This window comes from Pleurodeles waltl, chromosome 7, assembly GCF_031143425.1.
Source record: "Pleurodeles waltl isolate 20211129_DDA chromosome 7, aPleWal1.hap1.20221129, whole genome shotgun sequence".
NCBI lineage: Eukaryota > Metazoa > Chordata > Amphibia > Caudata > Salamandridae > Pleurodeles > Pleurodeles waltl.
Genome location: NC_090446.1, coordinates 160535234 through 160554736, shown reverse-complemented (window position 1 = coordinate 160554736; position 19503 = coordinate 160535234). Strand labels below are relative to the sequence as shown.

The 19503-nt window shown below is 42.5% G+C and overlaps 1 protein-coding gene across 2 annotated transcripts in view; it reads right to left on the bottom strand.

Moving 5' to 3' along the window:
* PREX1 (phosphatidylinositol-3,4,5-trisphosphate dependent Rac exchange factor 1) overlaps nt 1–19503 on the bottom strand; it is a 718002-nt gene that overhangs the window by 463746 nt on the left and 234753 nt on the right. For both annotated transcript variants that reach the window (XM_069243446.1, XM_069243447.1), the window contains exon 4: nt 619–741. In XM_069243446.1, coding sequence (XP_069099547.1) covers nt 619–741 — 123 coding nt within the window. The remainder of the gene's footprint in view (nt 1–618; nt 742–19503) is intronic.

Below are 19503 nucleotides of genomic sequence, written 5' to 3'. Positions count from 1 at the left end.
TATTGCATTTCGAAGTAAAATGATTGGAACTCAGAACTGGGGGTTTGCCCGTTCTTGTCCAGTCTCCTCTCAAGTCCAAGTATTTGCATTTTTTGATGGTCAGTAAGTAGCCTCTTGGGCCTGTATTTTGATTTACAGACAACAATCGGTTTACACTTTTTTTTAAAAAGAACATGGGCTTTGTGTGACCACCATACCCGCTATGCATGATGGGAACGATTTGCATTACTGCATTGGGTTACTTTGTGGGGCTGCTTGCCACAAAGTTTGCAGAACACCCTGCTAATCTCTTAAAAGAGAAGAATAAAAGCAAACCACTGCAAGGGATCTAAAAACGCCCAGCTTTTAAGCATATCTTCTGGTGTGACCGGTTCTGAACTAGTCAGCTCACGCAGTGACGCAGATTTCATTGTTTCTGTTACAGTTACAAAGCCGTTCCCACCAAACATGGAAGCACTATACAACTCCCTTCAAACAACACGACACTTTGCTGTGACAAAAGCAACCAGCACTTCAAGATAAGTCTGGGCCCTGATCAGGCAGCATTCTGCAGGCTTGATTGAGGGGCTAGCTGGCAGGAAGCTGGCATAAAAGATAGCATTTAAGCATTGTACTTACAAATTGTAAGAAAACATTTCCAAGTTCGTGCTGAGAGTGTGGTTCAGGTTGTAAGTGAAACTCCAAAGCTTCCACGAACTTTGTGTGAACTTCAAGTATGTCTTCAATGTTGGAGAACAAAATCTTGAATAAAAAAAAAAAGAGAGGACATTAAATATGCTAGGTTAACATACAAATAGGGCTCCCGGTTTTATGGTATTTATATTTTTTACATTTCCGTTTGTGTTCATCTATAGTTCTATTTTGCCAATTGTATCCGTATTTATTCATATTTACTTTGGGTTTTGTGAAAAAATGACGCTGGAACTAGTTAAGTTCCACATTTATTTAACCAATAAACGTACACTCTTGCTTGAATTCGTGACCAGTTTCAATGATAACAACATCTACAGATGATAATTCAGTACACTTTTATGAAAAGATGCAAATTGTAGTATCAACCTAGTGCATATCTACTACTTTTAGATCTCATTACTAAAGTGTTTCTTTTTTTTTTTTTTTAAACACCCCTTTCCTGTCAATCCGCACACATGTTAACCTGGCAGTCATGACGGAAAGCATTTATATTCACTCAAAAAACAACCTAATTTTCGCTCTTTTTTGTCAGCAATTATCGGTACAAATCGGTAAAAACGGAAAACATGGAGCCTTACAAACAATCAGCCAAGCTGTTGAATATTAAGAAAGTTAACTCCAGGCACACCACACGAAAACATTCTTGCCACATCCCCAACTTTTGGATGTAGTGGAGGGCAATATAGCATGAGAGAGATTCATTAATCAGAATTAACAGAAGAAGTCAACTAACATCTAAGAAATCCAAGGAATGGGTCATTATTTTCGGAAAGCTATGAATGTAGCCACTACTTACAGTTTTTTAACATGCTTTCTAAGAGTTCCTGGGTGGAGTTATGGGGGAGTAGGTTGGGCAGAAAGCAAACAAGTGCGCATGTGTGTCTGTTCCTGGGGATAAGCGTGGGACCACACTTACTAATTAGACACAGACAAAGCATTTATTACGGAGTCGTAATCTCACTGTAGGGTCGTACTTAAGCCGCTGGAAAAATTATAAAGTGGGAGCATGAGCAAAAAGAATGTGAGTAGCTGCAATCATGTGCGATTTTGCACTTATTTTTAGTCCAAACTGTACTTTTGATTCCAAAATAGACTGGAGGATGATGGTCGTGCTGAAATGCCAGATTTCACCTCTCACGTAATTCCCCGATATTTCACAGAATTACACCAGAGGAAGTAACCCAATTTTCTGCAGACCACTAGGTGCTAAAAAGACCTACTATCACATTCACTTGGCATTCACTTGGGTATAAATGGCACTTAACTGTTCACATCAAAAAAATTCATAATCTTGAGCTATAGCGCATACTTATGAGTTAGGCTTTTAACAGCTGCTATCACCCTGTCAAATTGAATTAACATATTCAATGTAATACTGAGGGTCGTTCACCCAATCAAATTTCTCAAAAAGCAACCTACAGTAACTGAGGTAAGACTCCACAAACACTATACTCATTCTAATCACAGACCAGGTCCAGCCCTTTCATAGGATGAGGCAAAGTCAGTGCTCCATAGAAAATAATTTTCTTAGTGGAGCGTTAACATTTCGCACACCCTTGTTGGGCTTGAGGAGGAGCAGCTGGAACAAAAGAAAGAAGGGCTGTGGTGACAGTGTTTTTTTTACTAGTGCACATCATACCAAAAACCACAGCTGTCTGCTTTGCTAAACACATCTTGGGGACTTTCAGAAAGTTGACCAAGGGATGCATTCTTCTTGTTGATTAACATTGGACTTGTGGTTTGTACCTCACACTTTCATGCTTTCCATTTGCTGGCTTTTTTGTTTTAGGGTCTCCAGGTTCAGTTCATCCCTCTCGTTGCCTAAACTGTGCTTTCTGTGTTCTTCTACCAACTTGCTTTCTCTTAACAAGCCTTTATATCGTGTTCTTATCTCGTCACATTTGTTGTGCATTCAAAGATCAAGGTCAAATGTCAGGCACGGTCTTCCAAAGGCACTTGTTTACTTTTCTTTTTTTGACTACAAAGTGAGAGGATTTATGTGAAAATCTTCTTGGATTCTGGGTTCAAATTGAAATGAACTTTGTAAGCATTTCAGAATATATCAGAATTATTAACGCAGAAATAAAGCACTTTTCTTTTGGTTCTGAGGTGTGTTGGAAACAAATACTTTAATATGATAAAAACAAATTATTAAACTAAGTGATGCAATTTCCACACATTTTCATCAGTGCACTTTATGGTTTTATTAGTAAAACTGTATGTCTGTGCAAATGTAATGGTAATTTACATGGAAAATGTGCTGTCTGCAGTGGCAGTGTGCTACCACAACATGAAAACCCCACTCCATTCTACTCTGCACCACTCCACACCACAGCACTCTACCCTGCACCACTCCACTTTACACCGCTCTATGCCACTGCCCTCTGCACCAATCCATGCCACCACACTCAACACCACTTCCATGCTACACCTCTCTACTCTACCCTGTACCACTCTACTCTATGCCACTGAACTCTTCGCCACTTTACTCTATATCACTGCACTCTTCACCACTGCAAACCACATCACTCCAGTCTAGACCACGCCAATCTACTCAGTACAACTCAACTCTATGCACCTTTACTCTACACCACTGGACTCTATGCCAATACACTTAACGTCCATGCTCTTTAATCTAACACTCAGTTCTATGCCCCTACACTCTATGCCAATTTACTGTATGCCACTCTAATCTACTCTGCACCACTGTACTCTATGCCACTGCACTCTACTCCACTTCACTCTACACCATTACACTCTGTGCCACTCTACGCAACTTCGCTATACCCTGCACCACTCCACTCTACGCCACTTCACTCTACTCTGGAACAATCTACTCTACGTCACTGTATTCGACTCTTAACCACTGTACTATATGCCACACTACTGCACTGACACTCTATTCTGCAACAATGCACTCTCCACCACTGAACTCTATTCTGCACTACTCAACGCCACTGCACCATAACACACTATACTCTACTCTGCACCACTTATACTACTCCATCCTGCTACACTCTATGCCAATGCACTCTACAGCAGTCCACTCTACTCTATGCCACTCCAGTGTATGCCACTCTAGGGGGTCCACACTACAGCACTTCAATACACAACACTCTCTGCCATTCCACTCTATAATTCTCTACTCCACGCTTTGCCGTTCCAGGGTACAACACTCTACGCCACTCTCCTCTATGTCACTAACTTTTAGCCATACTGAACAGCAGCCATGCTGGTGAAACAACATGGTCGAAACACATTGGCAAACCAATGGCTCTTGCATAGGCAAGACCTATTGACTTGGCCAACACTTGTTTTACATGAGCCAATAACTAGCACTGCAGACCAGTTCCAATGTCAATAATGCTGTTTTGTAAGAAGCAGATGCAATGCAGGTGGTTTAGGTGACAGCTGACAGAAGCAGCATGGCACAAACTATGCCTGTGAAGTGACATCACTGTAAGGCAGAGACCCACGGAGCAGTTGCATACCAGTCTGCTGACCCTGAGATCTCCAGCATGGCTAGGTAGTGTTAAATGGGCCTATTAGTCAGAGTTTTGCTTGGCACAATCTGGTAACGTTACAGAGCCCTGCTGTTCTGATGTTATTTCTGGCCTTACGATTTCCTGTTTTACTCCACCAATTGAAATTGCAAGTATTATTGGTCTTCTGGGAACTTTTTAAATCCACAGTGGAGGGGTTACACTTCATCTGGACGTATTTTGATTATGAACTTTTCTTTTTGGCGACTTTAACTTGAACCCAATAGTGATCTATCCAATCATACAGATCCCTGAACATGAACAAATTATTTGAAATATTTAGTTTACAATCTTTATCTGGGACACATTTAAATTCATGGAAAATGGCATCTGAGTAGGATCGATAAATTGGCCAGCTGTTCCACTGTAGTACTTACTGTGCTATACATGATTTCTTTAACAATTTAAAAATGTCCCCACTACTTTCACAATCTGGGCTTCTGGAGATGTTGGTTTCCAAGAGCGAGAATGTACTTTTCTAAGACAGAGTCTTCAGACTGAGACATGGTTAAATACATGTTAAATACTAGACATACGTTAAAATCGAGGTTGTAGCTTTGTGAGACTATCCATTTGTTCGGAAATCTTAGCACGATGCAATGCATTTATCAGACCTGGGAGTGACCGTGATGATTAAGCTGTAGTAGACGATTGGATCGTTAGGAGTTCCACAGCAGAGTGGCTGAGGGCCAATGATGGCTGATATAAACCCTTGCATTCCAATGTTTTTCTATTACTCCCTTTTTAATTTAGAGCATTCTACTTGCAGTGTGTGGAATGTTCTAATAGTTTTTGGCACTTCTGCCTCAGATTATAAGGTTGGTGATGGCCCTCATCTTTATTATATGCCCTCATCTGCGACTTGGGTCTATAACTTGGTCTGGTCTTTTACCGACCGCCATTTCCCTTGGCAGGGGCCATTCTGCTTAATCCGAACACAAAAATGTCGAGAGCTCCACTCAGGCTTGAGGACCTATACTGTATGGTGTAGGTACAGACTAACATTCCGATGTTTGTCTTTCTTTTTAGTTTATAACATCCTAAAATCGGTGAGTGTAATGTTCTAATAGCAATAAAGTTCGGCGAGAGCATACAACTTGTTTTGCGGAACTTTAAAAGCCATTACTGCCCAACACGAAAAGGATATAAAGCTTTCGTGCCCTGTTGCCAAGGGATAGAGTGTTCTCACACTAACAAGATTAATGGCCTAAAAGGAATAATAAAGGGAGCAAATTACAGTTTTTAGTTTTTTCCAGAATCAACAGGCGGTTTTAATTAAACCACAGGCACAGAGGAAGGGAGTTCAAGGTTTTCGTAGTCGGGGCGAAAATGAGAGCTTAGCAGCATGCAGTGTCTTGATCTTGGAAATGTGGAGTTCTACAGGGGTGCCCTGGCTTTTTTCAGTAAACTAAGACCGCGTGGAGGGACACAGGTACCCTGGACTAAACATCCAAATAGTTCCAACATCAGGTTTTGTCTGTAGAAGAGCTCCCACCACCTAAGATGCTCATTGTTAACACGTCCATCCTTTCTCCATGTTACAAAGGAGTTGTAACAGACCACACATTGGAAACGTGTATAGGGTTGTGCAGGAAGCTGGCCTGGTGTGTGGTGGGTACCCAAGGCACTTAAACATTATACCAGGTCCAGGTATCCCCTCTTAGTGAAGTGTAGGCAGTGTCTAGAAGCCAATCTCTCTAGGGGTAGCTGTGGATGAGCAGCCAAGGCTTATCTGAGAGACATGCAAAGCTCATGCAATACCACTGTAGTCACACAGAACTTACACACATAAAAGAAAACACTCACTTGTACAAAAATAAAGGTACTTTATTTTTGGAACAAATCACCACAACAAACTAGAACGGTAACCCACCAATAAGAGGTAAGTAATACATTAAACATATACACCAGCTATCAGAAATACGCATAGAAAAGTTTAGAAAACAGTGCAAATAGCAAAAACCAATAGTGACCCTAGAGGGAGCACAAACCATATACTAAAAAAATCTAATGCAAATAAGGCACCCCCACCTAGATAAGTAAAATATGTAGAGGGGAGCTGGGAGTACTAGAAAACCACAGAGGTGAGTAACACAGTACCCCTCAGCGACCAGGAATGCAGGAAAAAAAAACATCACTGGTTTTTCCCCAAACCACCCAAAAGGAGGAAAAGGAAGGCAAGAAGACACCCGGAGAAATCTGCAAGAAAACCAGCGGTTGATTCCTGAAGAAAGAATACCTGGGGAGAGGAGACCAAGTCCAAAAGTCACAGTGGAGTTCAGGAGGAGGAGCAGGAGCTACTACCCGCCAAGTTGTAGTTTCAGGGGTTGGTCGACGGTGATGAAGAACAGGTCAGCACTGCAGCCCTGGAGCCGGAGATTCCTGATGGATGAAGATGATGTCCTACACTGGAAAGAAGATTGCAGATGGGTGTCGGTGCAGGAATTCCACCAACAAGCCTTGACAAAGACAAGCTCGCAGTTAGTGGAAAAGTGGTGCTGCCAGGGACCAGCAAGGCCCCAGAGGACTCAACCCAGGAGGGAGAGTCACAGGGAACCCTCAGCGTTGCAAAGAGTCCATAGGAGCAGAAGCAGCACCCACAGGACGGGGACACAGGAGTCGCAGAAGGGGTTCACGCAGCACTACAAAAGAGGATCCCACACTGCCAGAGAACCACGCAGGAGGCTGTGCTTTGCAGGATGGACTGCTGGGGGCTGGACCTACACATCACCTGAAGATCCCTTGGAGGAGCTGTAAAAAAAAGCCTTGGCCGCTGCAAGACACACGGTGCACGGGGGTACTGTCCTGCGTGGGAAGGCAGAGGCTTACCTCCACCAAAGTTGGACAGCTGGCAGAGAGGACTACTCCAGACCACCACCCATGATGCAGGATCCACGCAGCTCAAGATGGGGGAGCCCCACGCATCCGGTCGTTGCTTGGTGTAGGTGCCTGCGGTTGTAAGGGAATGACTCCTTCACTCCAAGGGAGAGTCCTTCTTCTTGCGCAGGCTGAGGAGTTGCAGTCTCCTGAGGATGCATGGTTAGGGAAATGTCGCAAAGCTGGCAGAAGCCCTGGAAACAATGTTGTAGAAGAGTCCTTTCTTCTTGGAGGAAGCGTGTCGGGTCCTGGAGGTTCCAGTCTCAGTTCTGGATGCCATAAGTCAAAGCAGAGGTTGCAGAGGAGTCATGCTGGAATCTTGAAAGCCAAATCTGAGGACCCACCCGAGAGAGACCCTAAATAGCCCTGAAAGGAGGCTTGGTCACCTAACCAGGTAAGCACCTATCAGGAGGGGGCTCTGACATCACCTGCCTGGCCTGGGCACTCAGATGCTCCCAGAGTTCCCTGCAAACCTTGGAACAAGATGGCAGAACCCAAGGACCCTGTGGAGGAGCTCTGGGCACCACCACTAGGGTAGTGATGGACAGGGGAGTAGTCACTCTGTTTTCTATTGTCCAGTTTTGCGCCAAAGCAGGGACTGAGGGTCCCTGAAGTGGTGTTGACTGGTTTATGCCCTTCAAAGCATACCAGTGGCTTGGGGAGGCCGAGCCAATCACACCTATTTCCAAAGGGAGAGGGTGTTATCTCCCTCTCCCAAAGGAAATCCCTTGTTCTGCAAGGGCAGAAACCTGTCTGAGGGATGGCAGCAGCTGGGCTGCCCAGAAAACCCTGTAAGACTGGTGGTAGCAATGGTGGGGGTCTTCTACGGAGCCTCCAGAGTGCATGGAATCCTACTTCCAAAACTTGCAACAGTACTGGGGTATGATTCCAACATGTTTGAGACCAAACATGCCCAGATTCGGAGTTACAATTATGTAGGTGGACATAGCTAGTGACCTATGTCCAGAACATGCGTAAAATGGCATACCTGCACTCGCAAAGTCCAGTAAAATGGATCTGAAGTTTTTGGGGGAACCTCTGCTAGTGCAGGGGTGACCTCACACATAGAGACCTGCACCCTGGCCTCTGGGCTGAGAGGGCCTACCATAGGGGTGACTTAGTGACCTGGTGCAGTGACCTGTATGAAAACAGGTGCATGCACCCATTTCACGCAGGCTCAATGGAGGGCTGCAAAACCATTTACATGGGCCCCTATGGGTGGCAGAACAACTGCTGCAGCCCATAGGGATCTCCTGGTACCCCAATGCCCTTGGTACCATATACTAAGGGGTTACATGGAGGCACCAGTATGTAAATTGTGAGGATAAAAAGTTACCAGCAACCAAATTTAGAGGAGAGGGCACAGTCACTGGAGTCCTGGTTAGCAGGATCCCAGTGAACACAGTCAAACACACTGACAACCAGGCAAAAAGTGGGGGTAACCAAGCTAGAAAGAGGCTACTTTCCTCCAGGTTGCAAGTGCAACTCGAGAGAGACTGAGAAACTGACACTAGGAGCCCATGAAGAATGAGAGCACACATTGTGTCTCACCAGCAAAGACTTTGTAGCTGAAATACATTGATGAGTGTGGAGGCCATGATGTTTCAGATGAGGTCAAGGGCAGAGCTTTGATGGTAGGCAGAACCTTCCTGTGAGTGATAGGTGGGGTGCTGAAGTAAAACTAAAATAGTACAAATTTGTCGCTGTCTGATCTCATTTCAGTATCCTGCTTTTTTCGATGTGGACAAGTATTTACAGCTAAGCCCTGTTCAGTTTATAGCTTAACTCTAGATATTAATTTCTCCGAAAGAAAACCAATCACCACCAAGTGCAGCCACTTCCATCTCCAATGTTCATGCGACGCAGTGTTTCGGGTTACAGACCAGAAGCACTGCTGCCGCCACCACCAAGTATTCAATATAACATCAAGGAGAACACTTCTACAGTCCATAGTGCCAGACAGTACAGTAGAGCTTGCGTTAATGGGCAGGAACCAATCACTGTTGCTTTCCACTAGGTCACTTGCACCCTACCTACATTTGTGTCTTTGTAAAGCCAAACTACATGTCTCTGAAAAACATTAAGATTGTGCAGTTCAGCATTTAATAACCATTTCTTATTAGAGTGCTTTCCCTAACCTCTAGCCTTCCAAGTACTCGTTCGAGCCCCACAACTCTTTCAGACCTCCAAACGCACCATCGTAATAGCTTGACAGCTAATTCAATTTTGTTATATTTACAGCAAATGTCAGGACACATGATATCCAGGGATTACAGAATCTTACTTTCACACCCGATTCATTTTTCTGTGTCCTCCAAAAATGCCTTGTCCTTAATTAAGTCAAACATTAAAGGCTTTGTAAAGCTCTTTTCCTGCTCCCTTGCTCACATTGTATCTCTCTGACAAAAGCTTCTCATGTATCGCACCACCAGGAACAAAGAGTACTACTTCCCTCTTAGAAGGCCTCTGATCTCACCTGACATTCTGTATTATTCACATTCCTCGACATCACATCCCAGGATCTCAGATCTTACTCAAGCATCAGAAAGGGACCTCATTGTCAGAGACAACTGTTTTCCCCACCACTTTCCACTTTTCTCTGTGCCAACCCACGATCTGGATTCTTGAGGAGCTCATCCAATCCAAAACATATGGCACGTCTCACATTCACGCTCCACCTAGAAATGTGGCATGCACTAACTAGATATTTGCATTTACCACTTTATACATTCCGGGTGGGTATTCATTAACACTGACACAGCTTGAAAATACCAATGGGTGGAATTAGTAATGAAAAGACAAATGTGCCACTCAAATGGCAGCCTAACTTCGAAGTATTTAAATTTATGGTGAACAATGGTACAACGATGTGTTGTAATGCAACACAGAATGGAATGACACACTCCACTCTTAATTTTGATGATCGTATAGTTTGGTTTAAAATGGAAAGCTTTTTATTAAAGTTATTTTTAAAAAGTTGTGTTACAAGCAGGATTAACTCATCTCTAGTGTGGTAAACTGAGCCAAGGATGGTAGCGTCTTGAAACTACTTCTAGGCAATGGGCAGACTAATTGTACACTGTCTCATTCCATTGTTCACCAAGTCTTTCAGTGGTGTAGGTATAGGGACATCCACATAGACACCTCAGGGTCAGCTCATTGATGTGAGCCATTGTAGTAAGTTTGACTCTTAGAGGTCATGTCTAAGGGACAAGCTATCATTGGGAGCCTTGGAAAACAGCAGCATCTTCACATCTACAAATTAGTCCAAGACATAGATAACCAATGACAGATGGCCATGCAATGCCTTTTTATGAATTATTTAGTCATTAATGGGTTCGTGTTGTTTCAAAAAGCATTGACAAATTTCAACAAGTCGCTAACCTGTCTATAATTCTATCCATATAAAGCCCATACAATAGCCCTTTTTTGTTTCTGAATTTACAGTGGTTATTGAAATGTCCACACCTTTAGTGACAGAAACCATTATGTTGGGCCACTTATGGACGTTATTTTATGAGTAAGTGCTGCATAATCAAGCTGAAACAATGTACAAAACAGGCCATGCAGAAGCACTGCCATCGGACATACATTATTATTACAATTTACAATTATCAGAGGAATAAATAAATGTTGCTAATGAAGATCACAGTTTTGCATCATTTCTCCATACTAAACAAAGCAAAAGCTGTATGCTGACCAGGTCTTTGTATGGCAGCGGATATACTGAATGCCTCTAAGTAATTGATAGGTGAATGGTACTTTGCCACCACCATCAGTGCGTTTACGCCAAAATAACAATTTTGAGCCCAATCAGACTGCTAGAGGATATGTGTGCCATGTCACCTATCATTATGGACAAAATTCTTCCAGAAACTCATGAACATTTCCTCCTACTGCCAATTAAAACAGGAGTGGATAAAGTGACAATGTTTTGCTCAGGAATTCTTACTATCCCTGGTGAAAATATGCTGATAGAGGCTTGTGTTTGGCCAGGTATTGCAGTTCCGACAGTGGTTTAGTCAGTGGTGGATCACCAGACCTCAAAACCCCAAGATTTCCATTCCTCAAGCAATATACACTTGCTGCCCTTAGGTCTAGAGTTGTGACTGCTGCCTGGCCCCGGTAATGTATATTTAATTGTAGAACTGCTCGATTTTCCACAAAAAGAGACATTTAAAGGACCTTCTATTAATACATGCATTGGGGCTTCTTCCTCTTCTTTGGCCATACTCCCACATGGAACATGAGTTTGTACTTTACAATCTCTAGTTTTCAAAGTAGCTCCTAACGGTCACCGGAGAATTACAATCAGTCACTGCTGTCATCACACAATGGGGCACAAAAAGATAGTGGGGACTATTTGTTATAGGCCTAGATCTCTCATGAACTCCACCACATCCACCATTAACAGGATTAATCCGGTCTACGGAAATGATCTTCTAATACATTTTCCACTACTTTTTCTTATAACTTTTCCAAATTCCCAAAATTGCCTCCACCACTGCACTGACAGCAAAATGTGGCATTTTGTAATGGGTGGCTGATGCTTGAGGGATAATAAGATACACTTGTTTCCAAGTGACGTTGGGTGCCGCAGGTATTCCCCACTGCATTCCTCTTCTTACAAATAATTCAGAGACTTTAATCCCAAACCTTGCCTCTCTAGTAGTCGTCGCAGCAGTAATCACTCTGGCTTTTTAGGCATCATCTTCAGTTGAGATATGCATGCTTCTCTGGTCAGAGGCTTTTTGTTCTGTTTTACGTGCATGCAAAAGGTAATAGGAATCCTGTCACCCTCGGGTGCCACAGTAAAAATAAATACATAGAAGATGTTGGGGACATATAACTTGTATACTACTCTCAAAACTGAAAGGTGTGTGCTTCCGTTGACCTCTCTTGACGTATGCGATTGATTTATTGGACAGGTTGCTCAGGAGTACTATAGAGATGACTTCTGTGCACCGTACTGCGAGTCCCTCAAGACCCATCTCTAAGGTACTTGGATCTAATTAGTTGGAATACTGCAGAGATTGCATCCAAGTTTCAGAATCATGCTTGGCTGGATTTCATCTGTGGCTACGGGGTGGTTTGTTTACAAGAAAATTGGGTTACATCAAATCACTAGTTCCTTGAGGGGCATAAGACATTCTTTGTCCCAGCCACTGACTCTCAGGTTGGCAAACCAAAAGGGGCCTTGATCGTCTTTGTCTCTTTGGCGGTGAAGGGAAGGTTGGAGGTCCTTCCTCTGGAAACTCAACTCTTTAGGTTTTATCACTTACCATGGCCTGTTTTCCCAAGCTGTTGCTTCTAAACTTTATTAAACGCTAAGTCTGTCTCGTCTGCTGTTTGTAACATTAATTTGCTAGACTCTTTCCTGAGAAAGCTGAAAGAGTCCAAATGATGCGCTGCCAGTGTCTTCTTGGTTGTAGATTATAAAGTTCATCTGTGTGGGGACCCAGCGGAAGGGGTGGGAGAGGGTCACACTTCTGGCGGTATGTGTCTACCTGGTTGAAATATGGAACACGATGCCGAAGGCTCAATCCTAAAGGCAATTGTGAACAAATTCATCTTAGTGTTATCGCTCGACAAGCTTGTTTTCTCAAAATCAAGTGTTATCAACCCCACATTTGTTGGGAGGGGATGAGAGTCTTATTTATTTTATCCTTGTTTATACACTCCTTTTTTTCGTGTGTAACGCAGGTTGAGATTCCTTTGAGCCCCTTTAGTGACCCCAATCCTGTGTATGTAGAACTATGCTGGTGTATGTCGTTGCAGACACTCTCCCTAGAGGCAAAGTGGCATATAAGGAAAACTAGCAAAGAGAGAAGACTTCGGTGGTCCCAGGTTGTCCCAGACAGTTTTTTAATAAGACTCTCTACTCCTGTTGTGAATATGAATTTAATACTTGTTGGTCCACAAGTTCCAGCCACTCTGATATTCTAGGGGCCTTTACAACAATCTGTACCACTGTGCCCTTCCTTCTAGAGGCAAGGTGCCTCAGAACACCTCAGAATCTCCTAAATGGTTTGATAAAGGTTGCTCTTTGGCACTGAGGGATTTAAACTGAGCCCTGCTCTTGTTAGGAACTGTTGTAAACAGAATAAAAACGAGTTAGTGAGGTGAAGGAAGGCACTTGAAGACACCGCTTGGGAGAATTTATTGGAGGTGAGCACTTTGAATTGTAGCTCAAAATTCTGGAGCATTGTTAATGGTCCATTTTTAGCTCTAGCACAAGTAGCTTCACTGGGGTCGCACATCACTAAGGATTGCTGAGTGTCATATTTTGAGGAGGCGCATAATTTGTCATCTAGCCCAGATCACTGTGGGGATATATTGGTGGCAGGAAATTCTAAGTTGTCTTTTTCCCTTAAAATCAAAACTGAGTCATAGGGTTATCTAAGAAGACGGACCCTGGCATCCATGGAATCCTCCCGATTCATACATCCATGATTTGGAAGTCTGGACTCCTACCTTGACCTCAGTTATCAATGCTGCAGTTATAGAGGGTCCTCTTAAGTCGTGGGCCAAATCAGGTTACTGTCCCCATATCGAACAAGCATTAGCAATACAATAGGTCTTGCGTTTGCTCGAGTTAGATCTATTAGCATTGTTAATTTGTAACTGGAACTTTTTTGCCACACAAACTGAAAATAAAAACAGTTGACATAAGCGAGCCAATTCAAAGCGCCGCCTTGAGTGCGAAGGATCGAGACAAAAGGAAAAAGAAGTCAAAGTTATTGGCAATAGTGCCATTATCCATGTAACAAAACTGCCCTGAGGAGGGACAAACGTAAAGTAGTTACCAATGAAAATAATGGATTTTGGAAAGGCAAACCCATGAACAAGTGATGGGCGTGCGGAGGGCATGGATAAAAGCCCAGATACATATCAACACATCAGAAAAGAAGCGCTTGCATGCTGCTCTGCTCGACCTAAAAAGGGTGGTAGTGACAACCCTCAATGTTATGGGCCCATTTCTCTGATTGATTTTCTGGTTATGATGATGGGGCATGTAATTTTGGACAAATTCAAGGCATGGGCTTAGAAACATAGGATCTTATATTGGAGGCGTGGGCTGAGGAACATAAGATCTTATCTGATGTGCAGTATGGTTTTCGATCTGGCCATTCAACCATGGACCAGTGTCTAAATTTTATCTGATAATTGGCAATTATAAAATTGCCTGCCTAGGTCCTAGCGTTTATGGCCTCTGCTTTTGATTAGGTAAGCAGGAATAGGCTAAGGAACATTATGTTATCTATGGGGTTTGAGCAGGGCATGGTCCTCTTTTTAAGGGATTTACATACTAACATGATGGTATCAGTACGTTACTCTAATGACCTAAAATGTACACGCAATTTTAACATCTGTAGGGAGATACAACAAGGCTGTAGCTTGGCCATTTTTTTTTTAATCTGTACGTGAGCCAGTTAGGACAGGCTTTGATTGCCACTACTGCAGATTGCCCACAGTTGGAGTCCTGCAGATTACTAGTGCTTCTGGAAAACACAGATGACGTCATCATTATGGCAAACATGGCATTGGGCCTACAGTCCATGCTGAACTCCTTTTCAATTTTTATGGGGGATTTGGACCTATCCATTAATGTTACAAAATTCTTTGTTATGGTAGTCGGTCCACACTCCACCAAAACAAAGGCTTTCTATCTAGGTGATCGTGTCTTAGCAAAGGCCAGATATTCCTCATACTTGGGTGTATTGTTTGACTCTTTGACTTGGTGTCCCTTGATATGTGGTAAACAGATGAATTTGTACGGGCTAGCGCAGCGATCTTTAAATTTACCTCACGATTAGGTAAGCAAACTATTAGGGCTCTGTTACAGGTGTACAGAGCCAAATGTCTCTCTAAGGTGGTCCACGGGAGTGAGGTGGGGGATACGCCAAGCAGGCTGCACCAGAGACTGTGGAAAACACTTTTTTGTGATGCCTTTTGAGCATCCTCCAATGTGCCCATACCTTTTCGGAACATGGTGAAATGGGAGTTGGCTATATAGAAGATATTATAGCGTTTCATCCTCTCCCACTGTGGATAGACATCTGGTCCAGGCCTGAGACAAAGTGGAACATGGAAATCCTAAAGGATTGTATGTTCCTTGACCACACTCATTATATTCCTTGGCTTAAATATATCAAAGACTCATTGCAGAATTTAGGTTGGGTGGAGCTTTTTAATACACCCAAGCGTACAGTCAAGTCTGACCGGATAAGGCTTAAAGATCAGCTCTGGATGGAGAGCAGATGGCTTTAACGAAGCTACATATACGTAATCAAGACAAGACAGTTCCCGCTATGGAGCCTCTTTTTTATCTGTGGTACCTACTATGCATGACTGCTTCTTACTCACCAGGTTTAGGCTAGACTTGTTGCTTATTTGTTAGTGTTTCCCCGGGGGAGATCTAGGGGCCACACACTTGGTCCCTGCCACTGCGACAGTTTGTTTTGCAGTTTTTATGTGGCCCCAGATAGGCTTTCATTATTCTGTTACTAAAACGGGCAAATTGTGTCCAAGTTGTACCAGCCCTCCTCTATTTGTAAATGCTCCAAGGAAAAATTATTACGAATATTGCTCGTTTTTTAAAAGCTGCTGTGAAATTGAGGTACAGTTGTGAATTTAAACTGTCATGTTTTGGAAATTACTTGTACCTTGAGTTGGTTTTGCACAACTGTACGCAATATATGTTTGAGTTATTATTAAGCCCTTTAATATCGGCCTATGACTTTTAGGCTACATCTTGAACTTTTTAAATTTAAAGGAATGTATTTTATGTCTTGCTATTTGCATATAATTGTTTTAAAATGCGCTGTTTATAGTTTGTTCAAAAACCGAAATAAAGCTTGTTTTGATTTTTTTTTTTTGGCAAGGAGAGTGCTAAGATGTCCGAGATCCAGAGACTGAATTAAAATATGTAACTTATTGTGGCTAATTGCAGTACATCGCCTAGTTAACATTGTAAGGGTTCCCTGCACAGTACCGCTTGCATCTTCACCCACCGGAGGGAATTTCGACAGATGTGCGTAGGAGAAATATCGATTTATCGTTGATTTTGTCCAGTCAAGCAAAGATTCCCTTGGTGCCAGGACCTTCTACACTTTACAGCCACGGGGAAGAGGTTCGACAGGGGCAAGCAAGCAGGCTTCACTAGCAGGGCCTGGATCGCTATGTCCTGGGGGATCAGTCAGGGACCAGCACTACCAGTGCCCCCAGAATCCCCAAGCAGGAGTGGAGCTAATTCTTTCCACATCCACTGCCAGAGTCAAGGACGGTTCAGTTCAGCTCAGCTCACTCTCTAAGCAACTTCTTCGGGGTGTGGTCATTTTAAGTGACATCTACAGCCACTGATTTGTAATGCCCCTCCATTTAATTGGACCATCCTCACAGCTTCCCGCGCAAAGTCTGCAGCATTATTATTCAGTTCATCATTTAGGGATATGGTTGTATTCCACCGTCTCTAATTTAGTGAAACTGGATTAAACATTCTTTATACAGAAGCATCTACATACTATACGTTGGGTTTTGAAAGCACGTTCCAGCCAAAATTTAAATTAACAAAAGTTTCAAATCTTTTTATGTGTTGGAAATATGCACCACAGCGTCCTTGCAGAAAACATGGAAAAAAGCTTTGAAGGTGCTAATGGGAAATTATTCTCTTCACTTCTATACCCAATATCTGTCCTGTGAACAACTGAACACCGTGTGTGGGCAATGCTTTAAAAAAATGCAAGGCATACAACATTTAGAGTACAATTGTCAAGTTAAACAGAGCACATACAGATGGACTCCTTCGAGGAGTTACAGCTATTGCAGGGGTCAAAACCACTGGATACGGAGACACACAATTGGGGCATTGGGGCTACACAGCAAAAAGAATTAGATTTCTTTGCACTAAACCTCAGAGTAACCAGGGCCTGATCCTCTTGCTCAACCAGAGATTCAAACCGGAAATAAACCCCATGTGCAAGACATGAACCGTAGCTCCTACAATGCCACCATCCCAACATGCTCACCCATCCAAAGGTTTGATGGCTTGCAAGGAAAAAGTCAACCATGATCAAGCATGTCACTCTTGCCCTCATGCCACTAACTGTGGAAAAAGTGAACTAAAAGCCAAAAACAAATATTGGTAAGCCAGTTCTTCCAACACCACCTCCGTACCAATGCTTACAAATTGGAAAAATATAACTGAGTGGTCATTACCCCCACAAAACCCACTGTCACGTCGTCCACGACCCTACGCTCAGCATGTGAACTCACACACATGTACATAAACATATACACCAAAAATATATGGGTCTTAAGATGTCCGAACACATGTGTGCAGCACCAAGGGATCTATTGTTCCAGGCAGCATACCAACTGTAGAAAAATACATATGAATGGAATATAAATATTTAACATCCTATCGCAGACAGTCTACTCTTCCTGCTTATTGTGAACAACTGCAGTAGACAGAAGCTAATCATTACCAATGAGTGCTCTCCAATGCCACAACCAGTATAATGCATCCTTTTACCATCCTTGGAACACACATTGAAATAAAAAAAGAACTATCCGACAAAAAACAAGAGGAACATCCTACTGACCAAAAACGCCTCCTGAGACTTCCAATTCAAGGGCATCCTATTAAATATTTGTAAAATATAAGGAAAACAGAGAACAGAAATAGCATATTGACTGTCGCACCCACTATTTTGTGGATTGTGCCCACAGGACAGATATCATGGCTTGCGCCTGTTTGGTGCAGGAACATTGTATGGCATGATGCCGCTGCATGTCACCACTCCAAAAGATTCTAGGAAGACTGCGCTTATAACTTTCCTGTGTCTCTGATTGGGCAACTTTCTGTTTCCACCGTAGAACGGCTGATGCTCGCTTTCTTGGAGTTTATTTCCACTATGGCGACTGCTGCTTCTGTGGGTGCCTATGGTGGTTGATAATGTACTCGAAGCTATAGGGGAGAAGTCAGGTGGACTTGTAAAACATGTATTAGAGTGCATACTAATTCCAGGCCGTGATTTTCAACTTCAAATGTTAACTTTGTGAAGATGGCCTCCAGTTACAGGCAACACCAAGATGGCAGCTATACTTCCTATTACACCTTTGGTCTTTCTGTTTTCCATTGCACACTATAGAAGGAGACCTTGTACTGCGCTTCTCTTCACCACAACAGTTATATTCTTCTTCTCAATGAGTTCTTTGCTTCTGTACATGTGCTTCAGCTCTGTGAGTTATTTTCAGTTCTGTTGCTAATCTCCAGTTGGTACCTACCATCCTTCCTCTTGGATCTTTCAGCTGCTCATGGTGCTCCCTACCTAAATACATCTTTTCTTTGCTGAGCTTGGAGGGTTTTTCAGCTTCTTCTTCCAGTTGGAGGCATCTTTGTGCTTCCACGTGGTTTTGGGGCATGCTCAGCTAAGTCTCTACTGAACAGCGTCATTCTTATTTAAGGTCTGGTCAAAGACACCAGGATTCTCCTCGACGTCCAGCCATTGACAAGAACTAGAAAGAGTAGTGCCTTCTCATATCCATTATCACTTTTGAACTTAAGTAAAATTATGTACCGAGGGTAATACAATCGTGCAATCAGTTCCTTCCAAGAATATAATATTAGAAAAGGAAAAGGCTTTGTGAGATAAAAACCAAAATTGTAATTTTTGGGGAAAAAAAGTAAATTCGAAATTCTGCTAATGGAGGAACAAACATACTGTTTTAGAATTTCTTATATTGCATCGGTTTACCCTGCTAAATATACTTTTATGCATTTTCATAACCCGCAAAACTTTTTTAAAAAAAACTATTTTACATATGAATTTACCTCAGCAAACTACTGTGCTACTATTTGGTGACACTTGCAAACGCTTCTCTAAAACTTCGAAGAGTTTGCAGAAGTGAAGCCATAAAACGTCAATCAACAGTAAGTTCTATGTTCCTCTGTAGGTAAAGAAGTCGCTGAAACTCTATAGCATTATGGTAATTTTATGCTACCACTTTTTCGAAGATGATCTCTAAAACAGACTGCTTTCCCTGACATTTAAAGTTCAAGCTTTATGTAGCTAACGTTACAAATTAGGTTTGAAAACAACATGAACATTTATCAGGTTTGTATTAATATTCAACAATTGACCCTGCTCCGAAATGTGAAGCTTTAGTTTTCACCCAGATGCTGGAAAATAACATTTTTGAATTATTCATTTTGAATTGCATATTGTGTCAAACTATGGTCAATCAGTATCAAGTGCAGGAAATCAAGTAGCAAAGCAAAATTAGACACAGGTTATCGTGGAGTTTCTCCCTGGAATAGGACAAAGGTTAGGTTTGCTTAAATTGTAGCAAGAGTACTTTATTAGACCTAAGCAACGGATACTAAAGT